This window comes from Antechinus flavipes, chromosome 2, assembly GCF_016432865.1.
Source record: "Antechinus flavipes isolate AdamAnt ecotype Samford, QLD, Australia chromosome 2, AdamAnt_v2, whole genome shotgun sequence".
NCBI lineage: Eukaryota > Metazoa > Chordata > Mammalia > Dasyuromorphia > Dasyuridae > Antechinus > Antechinus flavipes.
The window spans coordinates 227229125-227242101 of record NC_067399.1 but is presented as its reverse complement, the minus strand read 5'-3'; the positions used below and the strand labels follow the sequence as shown (position 1 = coordinate 227242101).

At 41.2% G+C, this 12977-nt stretch overlaps 1 protein-coding gene across 1 annotated transcript in view; it reads left to right on the top strand.

The window, feature by feature from the left end:
• EFR3B (EFR3 homolog B) overlaps positions 1-12977 on the top strand; it is a 124101-nt gene that overhangs the window by 102166 nt on the left and 8958 nt on the right. The window contains exons 7-16 of the mRNA XM_051976356.1: positions 1495-1629; positions 2310-2388; positions 3073-3208; positions 4180-4341; positions 5321-5432; positions 6212-6263; positions 7311-7483; positions 9029-9104; positions 9707-9868; positions 12421-12552. Of these exons, the coding sequence (XP_051832316.1) occupies positions 1495-1629; positions 2310-2388; positions 3073-3208; positions 4180-4341; positions 5321-5432; positions 6212-6263; positions 7311-7483; positions 9029-9104; positions 9707-9868; positions 12421-12552 (1219 nt within the window). The remainder of the gene's footprint in view (positions 1-1494; positions 1630-2309; positions 2389-3072; positions 3209-4179; positions 4342-5320; positions 5433-6211; positions 6264-7310; positions 7484-9028; positions 9105-9706; positions 9869-12420; positions 12553-12977) is intronic.

Here is a 12977-nt window from a genome sequence, read left to right as displayed (position 1 = left end):
ATTCTACCTCTTCTCACCTGTTTACTCTATTCTCTCTTTCCTTTCACCCTGCTCTTCCTCAAAAGTGTTTTGCTTCTGACTATTGCCTCCCTCCAAGCCAAACTCCCTTAGATGAGTATCCCCATTTCTCTTATCTCCTTCCCCTCCTTCTTTCCTGTAGGGTAAAATAGATTCTTATACCCAATTGAATTTGTATGTTCCTGTTTGAACCAATTCCAATGAAAGTAAGATTCAAGTGTTTCTCATCACCTCTGCTATATTCCCCTCCACTATAATAGCTCTTTCTTGTGTCTTTTATGTGAGATAATTTACCCTATTCTACCTTTCTCTTTTCCTTTCTCCCAATGCATTCTTCTTTCTCACCCTTGAATTTTATTTTTAAAGATTACTTCCCTTCTTATTCAACTTGCACCTGTGCCTTCTAATTGCCCCAATAATGAAAAAGTTCTTGTGATTTACAGGTATCATCTTTCCATGTACAAATGAGAACAATTTAGCCTTATTAGTCCCTTGTGATTTCATTTTCCTGTTTACCTTTTTACATTTCTCTTGAGTCTTGTATCTGAAAGTCAAATTTTCTACTCATTTCTGGTCTTTTCATCAAGAATGTTTGAAAGTCCTCTATTTCATTGAATTTCTATTTTTCCCTTGAAGGATTATACTCAGTTTTGCTGGGCAGATGATTCTCAGTAGTAATCCTAGCTCCTTTGTCTTCTGGAATATCATGTTTTAAGCTTTCCAATCCTTTAATTTAGAGGCTGTTAGATTTTGTGTTATCCTGATTATGGATCCACCATATTTGAATTGTTTCTTTCTGGCTGCTTGCAACATTCTCTCCTTGACCTGGGAGCTCTGGAATTTGGTTATTCTATTCCTGGGAGTTTTCATTTTGCTATCTCTTTCAGGAGGTGATCAGCAGATTCTTTCAATTTCTATTTATCTTCTGATTCTAGAATATTAGGACAGCTTTTCTTGATAATTTCTTGAAAGATTATTTCTAAATTCTTTTTTGATCATGATTTCAGGTAGTCCAATAATTTTTAAATTATCTCTTCTAGATCTATTTTCTAGACCAGTTATTTGAAGGGATCTAGGGGAGAACTTAGGTGAGTCTCTGACTACACCCCTCCATTGTGGCTTGGCCCTGAGAATTAATTTTTTGTGTTTTTTTGTTGAACTAAATGGTTATTTAGGTCCCTTCCAACTCTGATATTCTGTAATAATTCCAGCATCTAGCACAGTGCCTGGGACATAATAGGCCCTTAATGAATACTTATGGAACAAATGAATGAGTGAATAAATGAATTCTGTGAGGTCCAGAGAAGTGCAATCACTTTTGAAGGTTATATAGCTTGTTATTGGTAGAAACAATAACAGGAGAAAGAAGTAAGAGAGGTTTTTTGCATCACTACTTGCTGCATCTCCTTTCCACCTACATCTTTTCTCATGGTTTTCAGATACACCCTGACACCTACTTTGTCTGTGTTTCCACAGCAGGTCTCCTTCACCCTTACAGGCCACAGAGAAGGAAAAGGAGAGCCCAGCAGAGCTGGCCGAGAGATGCCTCCGAGAGCTGTTGGGCAGGGCTGCCTATGGCAACATCAAAAATGCCATCAAGCCTGTACTCATGTGAGTTTCTACCTGAATTCTATGGCTGTAGGGGAAATTGAGATGCTGAGAGGTTAAGACATTTAACCATTTCAAATGCTTGGTCCCCTTAGACCCCCACACCTGAAACTCTTTATCCCCTGCTTCCTGTGTGAAAGGAAAAAGAAGTTGTAGCTCTGTTCTCTTTGTGGATAGTCTAGACCACCCAGAGGCCACTGGAAGGATAGGCTTGTGAGTCATACATCATTCTTGCTCTGTCCTGTTGGTATGTATCTCCCTGCCTGTGTCATTTAACTCCCCACTTCAACGGAGAGAAAAAGCTTTGCTTGGTTGGAAGAGACAGTATATTGCAGGCATTCCATTTGGAAGATTGGTTCCAAAGGTCACAGAAGCTCAAAACTTTATAGGGCAGAAATGTGATCAGAAAATCAGCTCTTTGCCGTGAATCCACAGCCCTGTGCCCCTCTGGGCCCAACGCATAACTTCATTCCAGGTTTTGGACAACTTCTACATCCCCCTTAATTTCCTTCTTTTATTTCTACCCATAAACCCTTGCTTACATATCCACAAAGTTGGGGATTGGTTGGGAATCAGGACTAGAAGGCCTCTTGGGTAAGGGGGGGGGGTGTTTCTCTGCCCACTAAGCTGATACCACATAGTGCATCACACTCTTGTTTTTCCCATGTTTTCTCCCTCCACAGTCACCTAGATAACCATTCTCTCTGGGAACCCAAGGTGTTTGCCATCCGTTGCTTTAAAATCATCATGTATTCAGTTCAGGTATGATGCTTCCTTTGACCTAGAATGGTGCTGATTATAGCCAGCAGGAAATGGAACTGAGAGGTAGCGGGCACAATGCCCTCGGGGTGGCTCTGGCCCTTAGCCTAGTTTTCTAAGCCAAGCTATCTTCCCTGTGACGTGGGCTGGGTACTTTAAGATGTGAGAAGATGATGATAAGATAAGATGTGAAACTGAAGTATCCAGAAAAAAATAGGATGGTCACAATACCTGGTTCTGTCACTGACTTGTTGCACTAACTGGAATGAATGAGAGGCTGGGATTCAAAATGTCTGAGTTCTCTGAAATTGACTTTTGTTCCCCTAGCACCTCAGTTAGATAGTAACCTAAAGGGGAAGGGGTTCTTAAACCCCCTTTGGGGGACCTGTAGATGGACTTCAAGGGGGGTCTATTAATTTGAATGGGGAAAAAATTACATCTTTAACTTCTAACTTACACTGATCATTTTCTTCAGTTACTTAAAAGCATTGTTCTGAAAAGCTGTCCTTGGGCATCAGCAAGACTTCCAAGAGGGTCAATGATATAAAAAATGATATAAATAATATAAAAAATAGTAACACTTGGGGTGGACAATGAAGACCTAAGATTTATAGAAATAGCTTAGCTGGGTGAAGCTGGGAAGCCATTGAGTTCAGGGCCAATGCCATCCGCTCTCCTCGTTTCTAGCCCCAGCACTCCCATCTTGTGATCCAGCAGCTCCTGAGTCACTTGGATGCCAACAGCCGAAGTGCAGCCACTGTCCGTGCGGGCATTGTGGAGGTCCTGTCTGAGGCAGCTGTCATTGCTGCTACTGGCTCTGTGGGTAAGGAGAATGCTGAGGGAAAGAGGATAACAGATGCTTCTGGAGAGGCAGGGAAGAAAACTTCCTTTGCCCAGATATTTTCTTCCAATTCCTGTCATCAAAAGAGTGGTCTCCAAGTCTGACCCCTCACTTGCTCAGCCCCACATTGCCAAATCTTGTCATTTTTTCTCGTCTCTTATATCCATTCCCTTCTTTCCCCTCATAAGACCATTAAGCCCTTAATCATTCCTCACCTGAACCATTTCAATAGCCTCTTAATTTATCTCCTCCATTTTAATCTACCCTCCATACATCCATCAGAATGATTATCCTAAAACATAGATCTGACCGTGTCACTTGCCTATTCAATAAACCTTAATAGCTCCCTATTACCTCAGATCACATCTAAGCTCTTCTATTGGGCATTTTAAAATTCTTCACACACTGGCCCCATCATGCCAGTCTTAGTGCATACTACTATCTCCGTGCATTTAACAGGTCAGTCAAATTGGCCTCCTCACTCTTTCTCACACTGTACTACTTCTCCTCTGAACCTCACTTTCCTAATGTAAAATGAGAGTAGATGGTTTTTGAGTTGTTTTTTAGCTCTTAAGTCGATGACCTCTGCTCCTAAGAATGGTTGGGAAAACATTCATTTACAAATAGTCTTTAGCTGGGTTCCATTATGTACAGTGAATAAGGTGCTGAAGCAGGAAGATCTGAGTCCAAATGTGGCCTCAGATACTAGTTGTATGATCCTGAGCATGCCACGTAATTTGTCTCAGTTTCCTCATCTGTAAAATGTGCTGGAGGAAGAAATGGCAAACCACTCCGTATCTTTGCTAAGAAAACCCCAAACAGGGTCATGAAAAATCGGATCCAACTGAAAGATGACTGAACAGCAAATAAGCTGGGTTTCATCATGGGCAGGGGAAGGCAGAGGTGAACACCAGGCCTGACTTTCTCCTTTCTTGTCTTATTGCCTTCTTCAGGTCCCACAGTGCTAGAGATGTTCAATACTTTGCTGAGGCAGCTACGGCTCAGCATCGATTATGCCCTGACCGGCAGCTATGATGGAGCCGTCAGTGTTGGTACCAAGATCATCAAGGAGCATGAGGAGAGAATGTTTCAGGAAGCTGTTATCAAGACCACCGGTGTGGGACAGATGGCTGGCCCGTGGGGGTGGGGAGGGAGCCCTTGGAGCAGGAATCAGTATCTCCCTAAAGGATGAGACATCCAAGAAAGATTTTTCACCTCTTTCCTAATTCTTGCTAAACTTTTTGTCAGGGGAGGAGGGGCAAGCCCTTACCACAGCTTGTTTAATGAATTTAGCTAGTTTTTTGTTTTGGAGTAATGGTGACAGAAATTGAGAGATTGGTGGAGGGGAGAGAGAAAGGAGGGAAGAAGAGAGATGGAGGAGGGATAGAGAGAAATGGGGAAGAGGGAGGGAGAGGGAGTGTGAGAGGAAGAGGGAGGAAGGGAGAGAGGGGTAAGTAGGTTTTGGAGAGAGAGAGAGAGGGAGAGAGAGAGAGGGAGGGAGAGAGAGGAAGGGAGGGGGAAGAGAGAAGAGAGAAGGAGGGGGGAGACAGAGAGGAGAGAGACAGACAGAGCTACATACAAGAGGGAGAATGAAAGAAAGTAAATATATGCAAAGTTATACAAATTAATTTAAGGCAGAGGGAGAGAGAATAGAGTCAGAGACTTCTGGTTTCAGTAGAAGTGAGAGATAAGGAGAAAAAAGAAGGGGAGAGGGAAAAAGGGAAAGGAAGAAAAGAAAGGGTGAGATTAGTACTTGAACACTGGGTTTCCAGCCATTCAGACATATGGTAGTTGAAATAATCGAGAATATTGCTCCCCAGATCTTTAGCCCTGATATTAAACACAATTACGAGTGGTTATAATTTGAGAATCATGATAGAGAAAAAGCTCTCCAGAGTCATCTAGTACATTCCTTCATTCTTTAAGGCAGTAAGGTTTCTAACCTCGTCCAAAGAATTATTTCCCTTACTTGTTCTTAAAAGTTTTACAGCATTGCTGAGCAATATTCTTTGTGGAAGAGCCTCTCCATGTGAGACCTCAACTATCTGTACAGCCCAGCTAGAGTTCACCTCTCTGCCCTCCATCCCTATCTAGGTTCCTTTGCCAGCACACTGCCCACCTATCAACGCTCTGAAGTAATGCTTTTCATCATGAGCAAAGTCCCACTGCCCTCTCTCCATCACCCCGTGGAGACTGGAAAGACGGGGTGAGTTCATCAAAACCTATCTTTTCCCTTCATCCCTTAGTCTATACCCCTCCTAAATTTCTAACTTTCCAAATTCAGCTTGATTAAACATTCTAGTTTATTTACTTTTAATACACGTTGTTTTATGAATTATGTTGGGAGAAGAAAAATCAGAGCAAAAGGGGAAAACCATGGGAGAGAGAGAAAAAAAAAAAAACAGAAAAAAATAAGTGAACATAGCATGTGCTGATTTACATTCAGTCTCATTAGTTCTTTTTTTTTGGATGCAGATGGCATTTTCTGTCCAAATTGACTAGATTTTCTTTTCTTCCTAACCACTCCTCTTCTGATCTTCCCTTCCTTAGTTCCTGTTTGATTTCTTTTTTCCCCCTTCTCCCACCCTTCTTTCTCTCCCTTCTTTTTTCCTTCTTTCCTTTCCTTCCATCCTTCCTTTCTTTCCCTCTCTATTTTCTTTTCTTCTGCTTCTTTCTTCTTGCTTTTGGAATCACTCAGCTATTTGGGGCCTCCTATTGTTGTCATGGCTTCATTCAACACAGTTTCCATTTTGTTCCCCACCCCATCCCTTCACCTGTTGCTGAGAGATCTCAAAGAATGTTTTTCCGGGTCTGGGAAGAGCATGGCTACTTCCTGATCTGGGCATCACTGCTCTAGCTCTGCTAGATGCCCTTTGTTGAGAACTAAGGTCTAATGGGTGGGAATAGGGCTAGTAGAAAAGATTACTCCAAATTCAGTGACTACTCCTAAATCAGTGTTCTGCTGTTTGTGTCTCTGATCCTTAGGGAGAATAGGAACCGGCTGACCCAGATCATGCTGCTGAAATCCCTCCTACAGGTAAATCTGCCCTGTTCCCAACAGGTCTCTGACCCAAAGTAAGAGAGAGCTTCCTAACAAAAGCTCCCAAATAACATTTGTGTTTCCATTATTCCTTTTGGTTTTCCCCAGAATCCCTGCACTCTTGGATTCTGCTTCTTTCTCCTTGTCATCTCCATCTCTTTCCTTTGACTGGTCTCCTACTCAGCCTCCCAACCCTTATCTTCATTTCTCAAATACACCCCTGCCTTTCTATTCTAAAGCTGTCATCTCAACCTAGGTCTCAATCACTTTTTAAATGAATTATTGAAACACTTACTATCTTGACCCATTACAATTCATCCTACATACACTACTACAATGTTTTGGTAAATTCTATTTACATCATGTCTTAGAACTCCCAAAGTTCCTCCTTTGGGACTTTGACGGCCTCTACTTACTGCTTCCTGATAGAATGTCAGCTCCTTGAGGATAGGAACTATTGTATTTTTGTTTGTCCATTGCCCAGGCATGTTGTTGTTTTTGTTGTTACTGTTGTTGTAGGTTTTTTTCCCAATCATGTCCAACTCTTCATGATTTCATTTAGGGTTTTTTGGCAAAGTGATTTGCCATTTCTTTCTCCAGCTCATTTTACAGATGAGGAACTAAAACAAATAGGGTTAAGTGACTTGCCCAGGCTTGTGCTACTAGTATGTCCCCACTCCAGGAATGGTTGGAATGGAAAAGAACTTTTAGATCTAATTCCCTGTGTTTGTTCCTCTCCAGTGGTTAGAGTGGTGGGTCTGGAATCAAGAAGCTCTGAGTCCTCAGACTAACTATGTGATGTTAGGCGGCAAGTTGGTCTGTCTCTCTCTTCCTCAGTTTCCTCAACTATAAAATGGGGATAATAACAGCACCTATTTCCCAGGATTGTTGTGAGAGTCAAATGAGAAAGTTGTAAAAAGTGCTGAGGCACAGTTCCCACTACATAGTAGATGCTCTTTAAATGTTTATTCCTTTCCTTTCCATTCCCTCCTTCCAAAAAGAAGAAAGTATCCCTAGATTTTCCCTTTTTTGGCCTCCTGACAGGTATCCACCGGCTTCCAGTGCAGCAACATGCTGACTGCCCTGCCCAGCTCCTTCCTGGACCGACTTCTTTCTGCTGCTCTTATGGAGGATGCTGAGATCCGCCTCTTTGTCTTGGAGATCCTCATCAGCTTCATAGATCGTCATGGCAATCGCCACAAATTCTCCACTATCAGGTTAATGGGATCTTTGTGTCCTTTGGGGATGAAGAGTGAAGGAGGCTTTAAGGGTTTCATGCTGTGATGGAACACAGCTATGGAATTTAAAGAGGTTTGTCCAACAAGGAAGCCTGGACATACCTCTGTAAAGACAAAAGAATGTCATAGCAGAAACGTGATATCATAGATAGAGTGCCTGGAGTTAGGAAGCCTTGAATTCAAATTCACCCTCATACACTTAGTAGCTGGGTGACCTGGGGCTCACACCCTAACTGCTGTTTGCCTCAATTTCCTCAATTATAAAATGGGTATAATTATAGCACCTCCTTCCCAAGGTGGTGGTGAGGTTCAAATGAAATATTTGTAAAATATTTGCAAAGCAGTTAGCACAATGCCTGGTGCATAGTAGGTACTATGTAAATTCTGGCTGTTATTATTATTATTACTACTGTCATAATTATCCTCATGATAATTTTTTTCCATAGGCAAAGGCTGCATGAGGGATGAGAATAATCATTGACCCTAGGATTGGGCTATATGGGTGGATGGAAAGGGAAAACAAGAGGTATTGCCATGACTATGGGAGGGCCATGATATTGAAGGAAAGGGGCAGAAGTTAAAGTTTTGAAGACCTGGGAGGAAAGAGCAAAATCCAGGTTGGATTGCTTCCCTTGCATAAGGGATTCAGAAGGGACAAAGAGAAAATGGTGAAGGTAGAAAAGCACTGGGACGCAATCAGCAAAGAGAATGGAAGAGAAATCTGGGAGAAAAGAAATGGAAACTGGATAGTAAAAGGATAAAGGAAAATAATGACAGCTGGAGTACAGTGGGAAAAACACTGCGTTTGGAGTTACTGTACCTTGGTTCAAATCCCAGCTTTGTCCCTTATTGCCAAATCACTTTGGATTTCTTTGGACCTTGGTTTCCTTGTCTGAACAATAATGGGGATCTATTAGATGGCCTCTAAGTTTGCTTTAAACTTCCTATGAGTCTAAGAACTAGGATCATTTTGGAATCATATTATTGTATGACCTTCATTCTTGAAAAGGACCAATGGCATCATGGTGGTGATATCTTGCCTTGCAAGTGAATTGAATTTAAGTAAGGCAGAGCTGAGCAAAGTATCAGCCTCTCTCCTGTAATCATCAAAGTCCAAAGACAGGGCAAAAGTCAAAATGTCCTGGATGCAATAGTTGACCTTGGCCATTTAAGTTTAGAGCTGGAAGGGGCCTTCGAGGACATTATGTCTAATCAACTCATTTTACAGGCAAAGAAACTGAGATACAGAGAAATTAAATAAATTATTTAGGGTCACAAAACAAATTAGGGTTTAAACCCAGGTTTTCTTGACTCCTAGTCCAGTGTCCTATGCATTTTACCATGTTGACTTTACCAAGTCCCAGGGACTAAGAATGATTTTTTTTAAAGAACCTTAGCAAATTAAGGGGAGTGAGATAGAAATCTCTGAGGCTTTTCTGCCCAGAAAATGGAGATGGAAGGACAATTACTTATGAGCTAGCTAGCATTCAAGCAGTATTCTTACCTTATTTCCTTTCCTCACAGCACACTCAGTGACATCTCTATCCTAAAACTGAAGGTGGACAAGTGCTCCAGGCAAGACACTGTATTCATGAAGAAGGTATGCAAATCAGACCTCCCAGGGCAGGTATACCTCTCCCCATCTCCACTTCCACTTCTGGCTTCCTAATCTAGGTCAGGTCTTGAGGCAGTATCTGTGGATGATTCTTCTCCTTCCCCAAACTTCCAGATCCCTGAATTCATTTACAGATTTTTCTCCTTATTCAAAAGGCCTCTTTTTCCCTCTTCTTCACCTCTATGATTTTTCCCTACTCTTGTCACTTCCTAAGAGGTGCCTAACTCATATGGCCAGCTATACCCTCTTTGTGTAGACTTTCAAGAGGAACCTAGCAGAAGGTTAACCTTACCAGTGAGCTTCAGATGGAAGACCACCCTGGATGGTCCCACTTGAGAGCCAGCTCTCTGGGCCCTCCCTAGAGTTTTCTTGAGGGGAAAAGTCATGTCTGCTTTATTGTGGAGCCTGCCCAATCAAGTTCAAAAGCTGCCTTCTCTTGGAGGCACTGACTCCCTGAAATGATAATATATTCTTGCTGCCTTCCCCTGGAAGCACAGACTGCCTTGAAAAATAACATTAAGGCACCCTCTGGGCTGAAGGCAAAAGTCTCCCTTACTATTCTTTGTGCCTCATTGCCCCACCCACAGCATTCTCAGCAGCTCTACAGACACATCTACATGAGCTGCAAGGAGGAGACTAATGTTCAAAAACATTATGAGGCTCTCTACAGCATGCTGGCGCTCATCAGCATCGAGCTGGCCAACGAGGAAGTGGTGGTGGACCTCATTCGCCTGGTGTTGGCTGTCCAGGTGAGGCCATAGTGGTAAGGAGCCGAAGGGAGGGAAAGGGCCCTGCAAAGTCTTGGCAAGAAGGACACCTCTTGGGAAAGCACTGGTGAGTTTTCAGGGAAGTCAGGACAAAAATGATATTCAATTTATTTAAGCAAACACTTACTATGTAACTACTATGCTTGTATTAGAAATATGCTACAAAGATAAAAAAGACTCAGGAGTATAGGAAGTAAGTTAGTTTATTTATGGTTCTTGCAAGAAACAGTGATCCACCTGGGACAGTCCCACCCTTTTAGTCCCAATTGGCTGGGGAATGACAAAATGAACACTCATCTTGAGCCTCCCATTGCATGTTTCTCCTTGACATATTCCCTCTCTGTCATACAACTCATGTTCAAAAATGGCAGAAAACTCCTCCTTTGGGGATAAGAAATTAATATTAACTCATTTAGCATGCACACTCAGCCCTTGCAGTTTCCTTTCACCCACTTCTTGTTTGGAGATGATTTTTATCAGTTTATCAGTTAACGGCTCAGTATCTTATTTTGTATAACTAACTTGGTCAGCTGACTTCTCTAACTCTTTTTCCCTATAGGAAAATATGTTGTGGCCAAGCACAACACAAATGGGCTAGTGGCGATTGAAAAATAGGGAGACAGGGTTGCTGATAATTCAACAGTTATTAAGAGAAACCATGTTGCTTACATATCTTAAAACTGTATGTTAATATGAAAGTCATTGTTCTGAGACCAACCCTGGTTTCTGTTTTCTGTGATCTAACTCTGAAGCATGTTGTTAGTTCTAGGGATTCAATCTTATTTAAAGCTCACAATGCCCCAGTAAATGTGCCAGGACCTTATGTTTTCTCATGATTTCAAGCTTAAATGCATCCTTGATGAATCTTAGGAGGAGGGGAACATACCAGTCACTGAAGTTTCTAGCTTCCTGAGAGTTCTCTACAGAAATACAACTCTATAGGTTGCTCTCACTTGGCACTGAGAATACAAAGATAAAAATGAAAACTATCCCTGCCCTCAAAGAGCTTACATTTCATTGAGAAGAAACATTTACGTAAATAAGTAAATAGATACAAATATATCTATTTATGGCTATAGATGGCTACAAAAGGATTAATTTCAGTGTTGAAGGATCACTAAGAGGCTGAACTAACAACTAAGGAAATCAGGAAATGTCTCTTGAAGCAAGTCACACTTGAACTGAATAAAGGAGTTCTTGAAATGAGGAGAGAAAACATTCCAGGAGCTGGAAAGGCTTGGTGATAAGAGATTGTGTGTCTTGTCTTGAGGAAAGCAGGTAGACCAGTTTAACTAAAGTTTAACATGTGTCTCATTACAGGGAAAGAGATAATGAGATGAACCAGGTTGTATAGGACTGTAAGTAACAAACAGAGGAATTTATATTTGATCCTAGAGGGAGCCACTGAAGCTTCTTTAGGAGGAAAATGGCATAGTTTGACATAGGCTTTAGGAATCCCAGCTGTGAGAGGGATGGTTTAGAGAAGATCCCATAGAGGCTACCTATGGGCTACCTTGTTAAGGATTGTTTAGACCAACTTGACCCTTGTAATTCAGAAACTCAGATGTGAATAAGAGACTGCCTCACTCATCATTGCTGATAAGCTCCTATTTCGGACAAGAAAAAAAAGTAGTGATGTTGCCTTCCAGTGTTCTAAATTTATGCACCTCTCAAAACCAGTATCGGGGAGAAAGATGAGTTGTCTTTCTCTTCCTTAGTCAGTTGTTCTTATTCTAATAAGTGGATCACTAATTTAGTTTAGGGAATGGGTAATCTTTGCCCCACAATGGGACAAACTTGGTCCCTATGAAGAGACTAATACCTTTTAAATGAATTAGACAGTATCCAATCTAAAAGGATTAATGTTGTCAATGTAGTATAAAAGCTTCAAGAGAGATGATGATGAAGAGGGCTTTCAAGGATGCAGAACAGTAGGAAGAAGGTCAAAGGCAGCACCAAGAAGTTGGGAAGTCACAGACCTCAAGATGCTCTAGCCAAATGAGGTTGCTCTTGCTGCCAAAAAAATTAATGAAATCTTCATTTATTTGCCTTATTTTGGATATTCTACAGAATGACTCAAGTAGATATTTCCCCCCATTCTCTTACAAGTCATAGTCTATAAACTGTACATATAGGACTTAGAGCTACAACCAGGATGGATAGCTGTGGCTTTGCCAGAGGGTAACAGATTTTGAGGGTACTAAAGACATTATAATTTTTCAGCAAAACAATTTTGAAAATAGAAAAAATAGACTTTAACAGATGTTAATAAATTTCATAATATCCTAATTTCCTAAATGGAATAATGGAATAAGGGAAGTGTCTTCCCTTTCCCTTTATTAATAGATTAAGGGTATATTTTGTGCTGTTTGTCCCTGGCATAAAAATTCCTAGTTATGATTCAGAGATGAATCCTGGGGAAAGTAAATTTTCCAGAAAAAGATAAATAAAGTTAGATATCGAATGGTGGATTGGAGGACTTGGTAGAAGGTGTAGATTAAATACTTTGTGGGGTTGTCTTTATGTTGGCATAGGAAGTGGCCCATATCAATGAAGAAAATCTGCCTGTGTACAACCGCTGTGCCCTCTATGCTCTGGGAGCTGCTTACTTGAACCTCATCAGTCAACTTACAGCTGTCCCTGCTTTCTGCCAGCACATCCATGAGGTTGGTAGCCCTGTCAAAGGATTTTCTAGCCTTCTCCTTTTACCCTCATGCTTCTTTTTCTTCTTTTTTGAGGCAATGTTAAGTTAATCCTGACTAGATTGGAGAAGGTGTGAAGGAGTCCTGGGGAAAGCACAATTTCTAAAATTTTATTTCCTAATAATTTATTTCCTAATAATTTATAATAATTTATTTAAAGCTCACAATGCCCCAGTAAATGTGCCAGGACCTTATGTTTTCTCATGATTTCAAGCTTAAATGCACCCTTGATGAATCTTAGGAGGAGGGGAACATACTAGTCACTGAAGTTTCTAGCTTCCTGAGAGTTCTCTACAGAAATACAACTCTATAGGTTGCTCTCACTTGGCACTGAGAATACAAAGATTTATTTCCTAATAATAGAAAAAAATTTATTTCCTAATAATAAA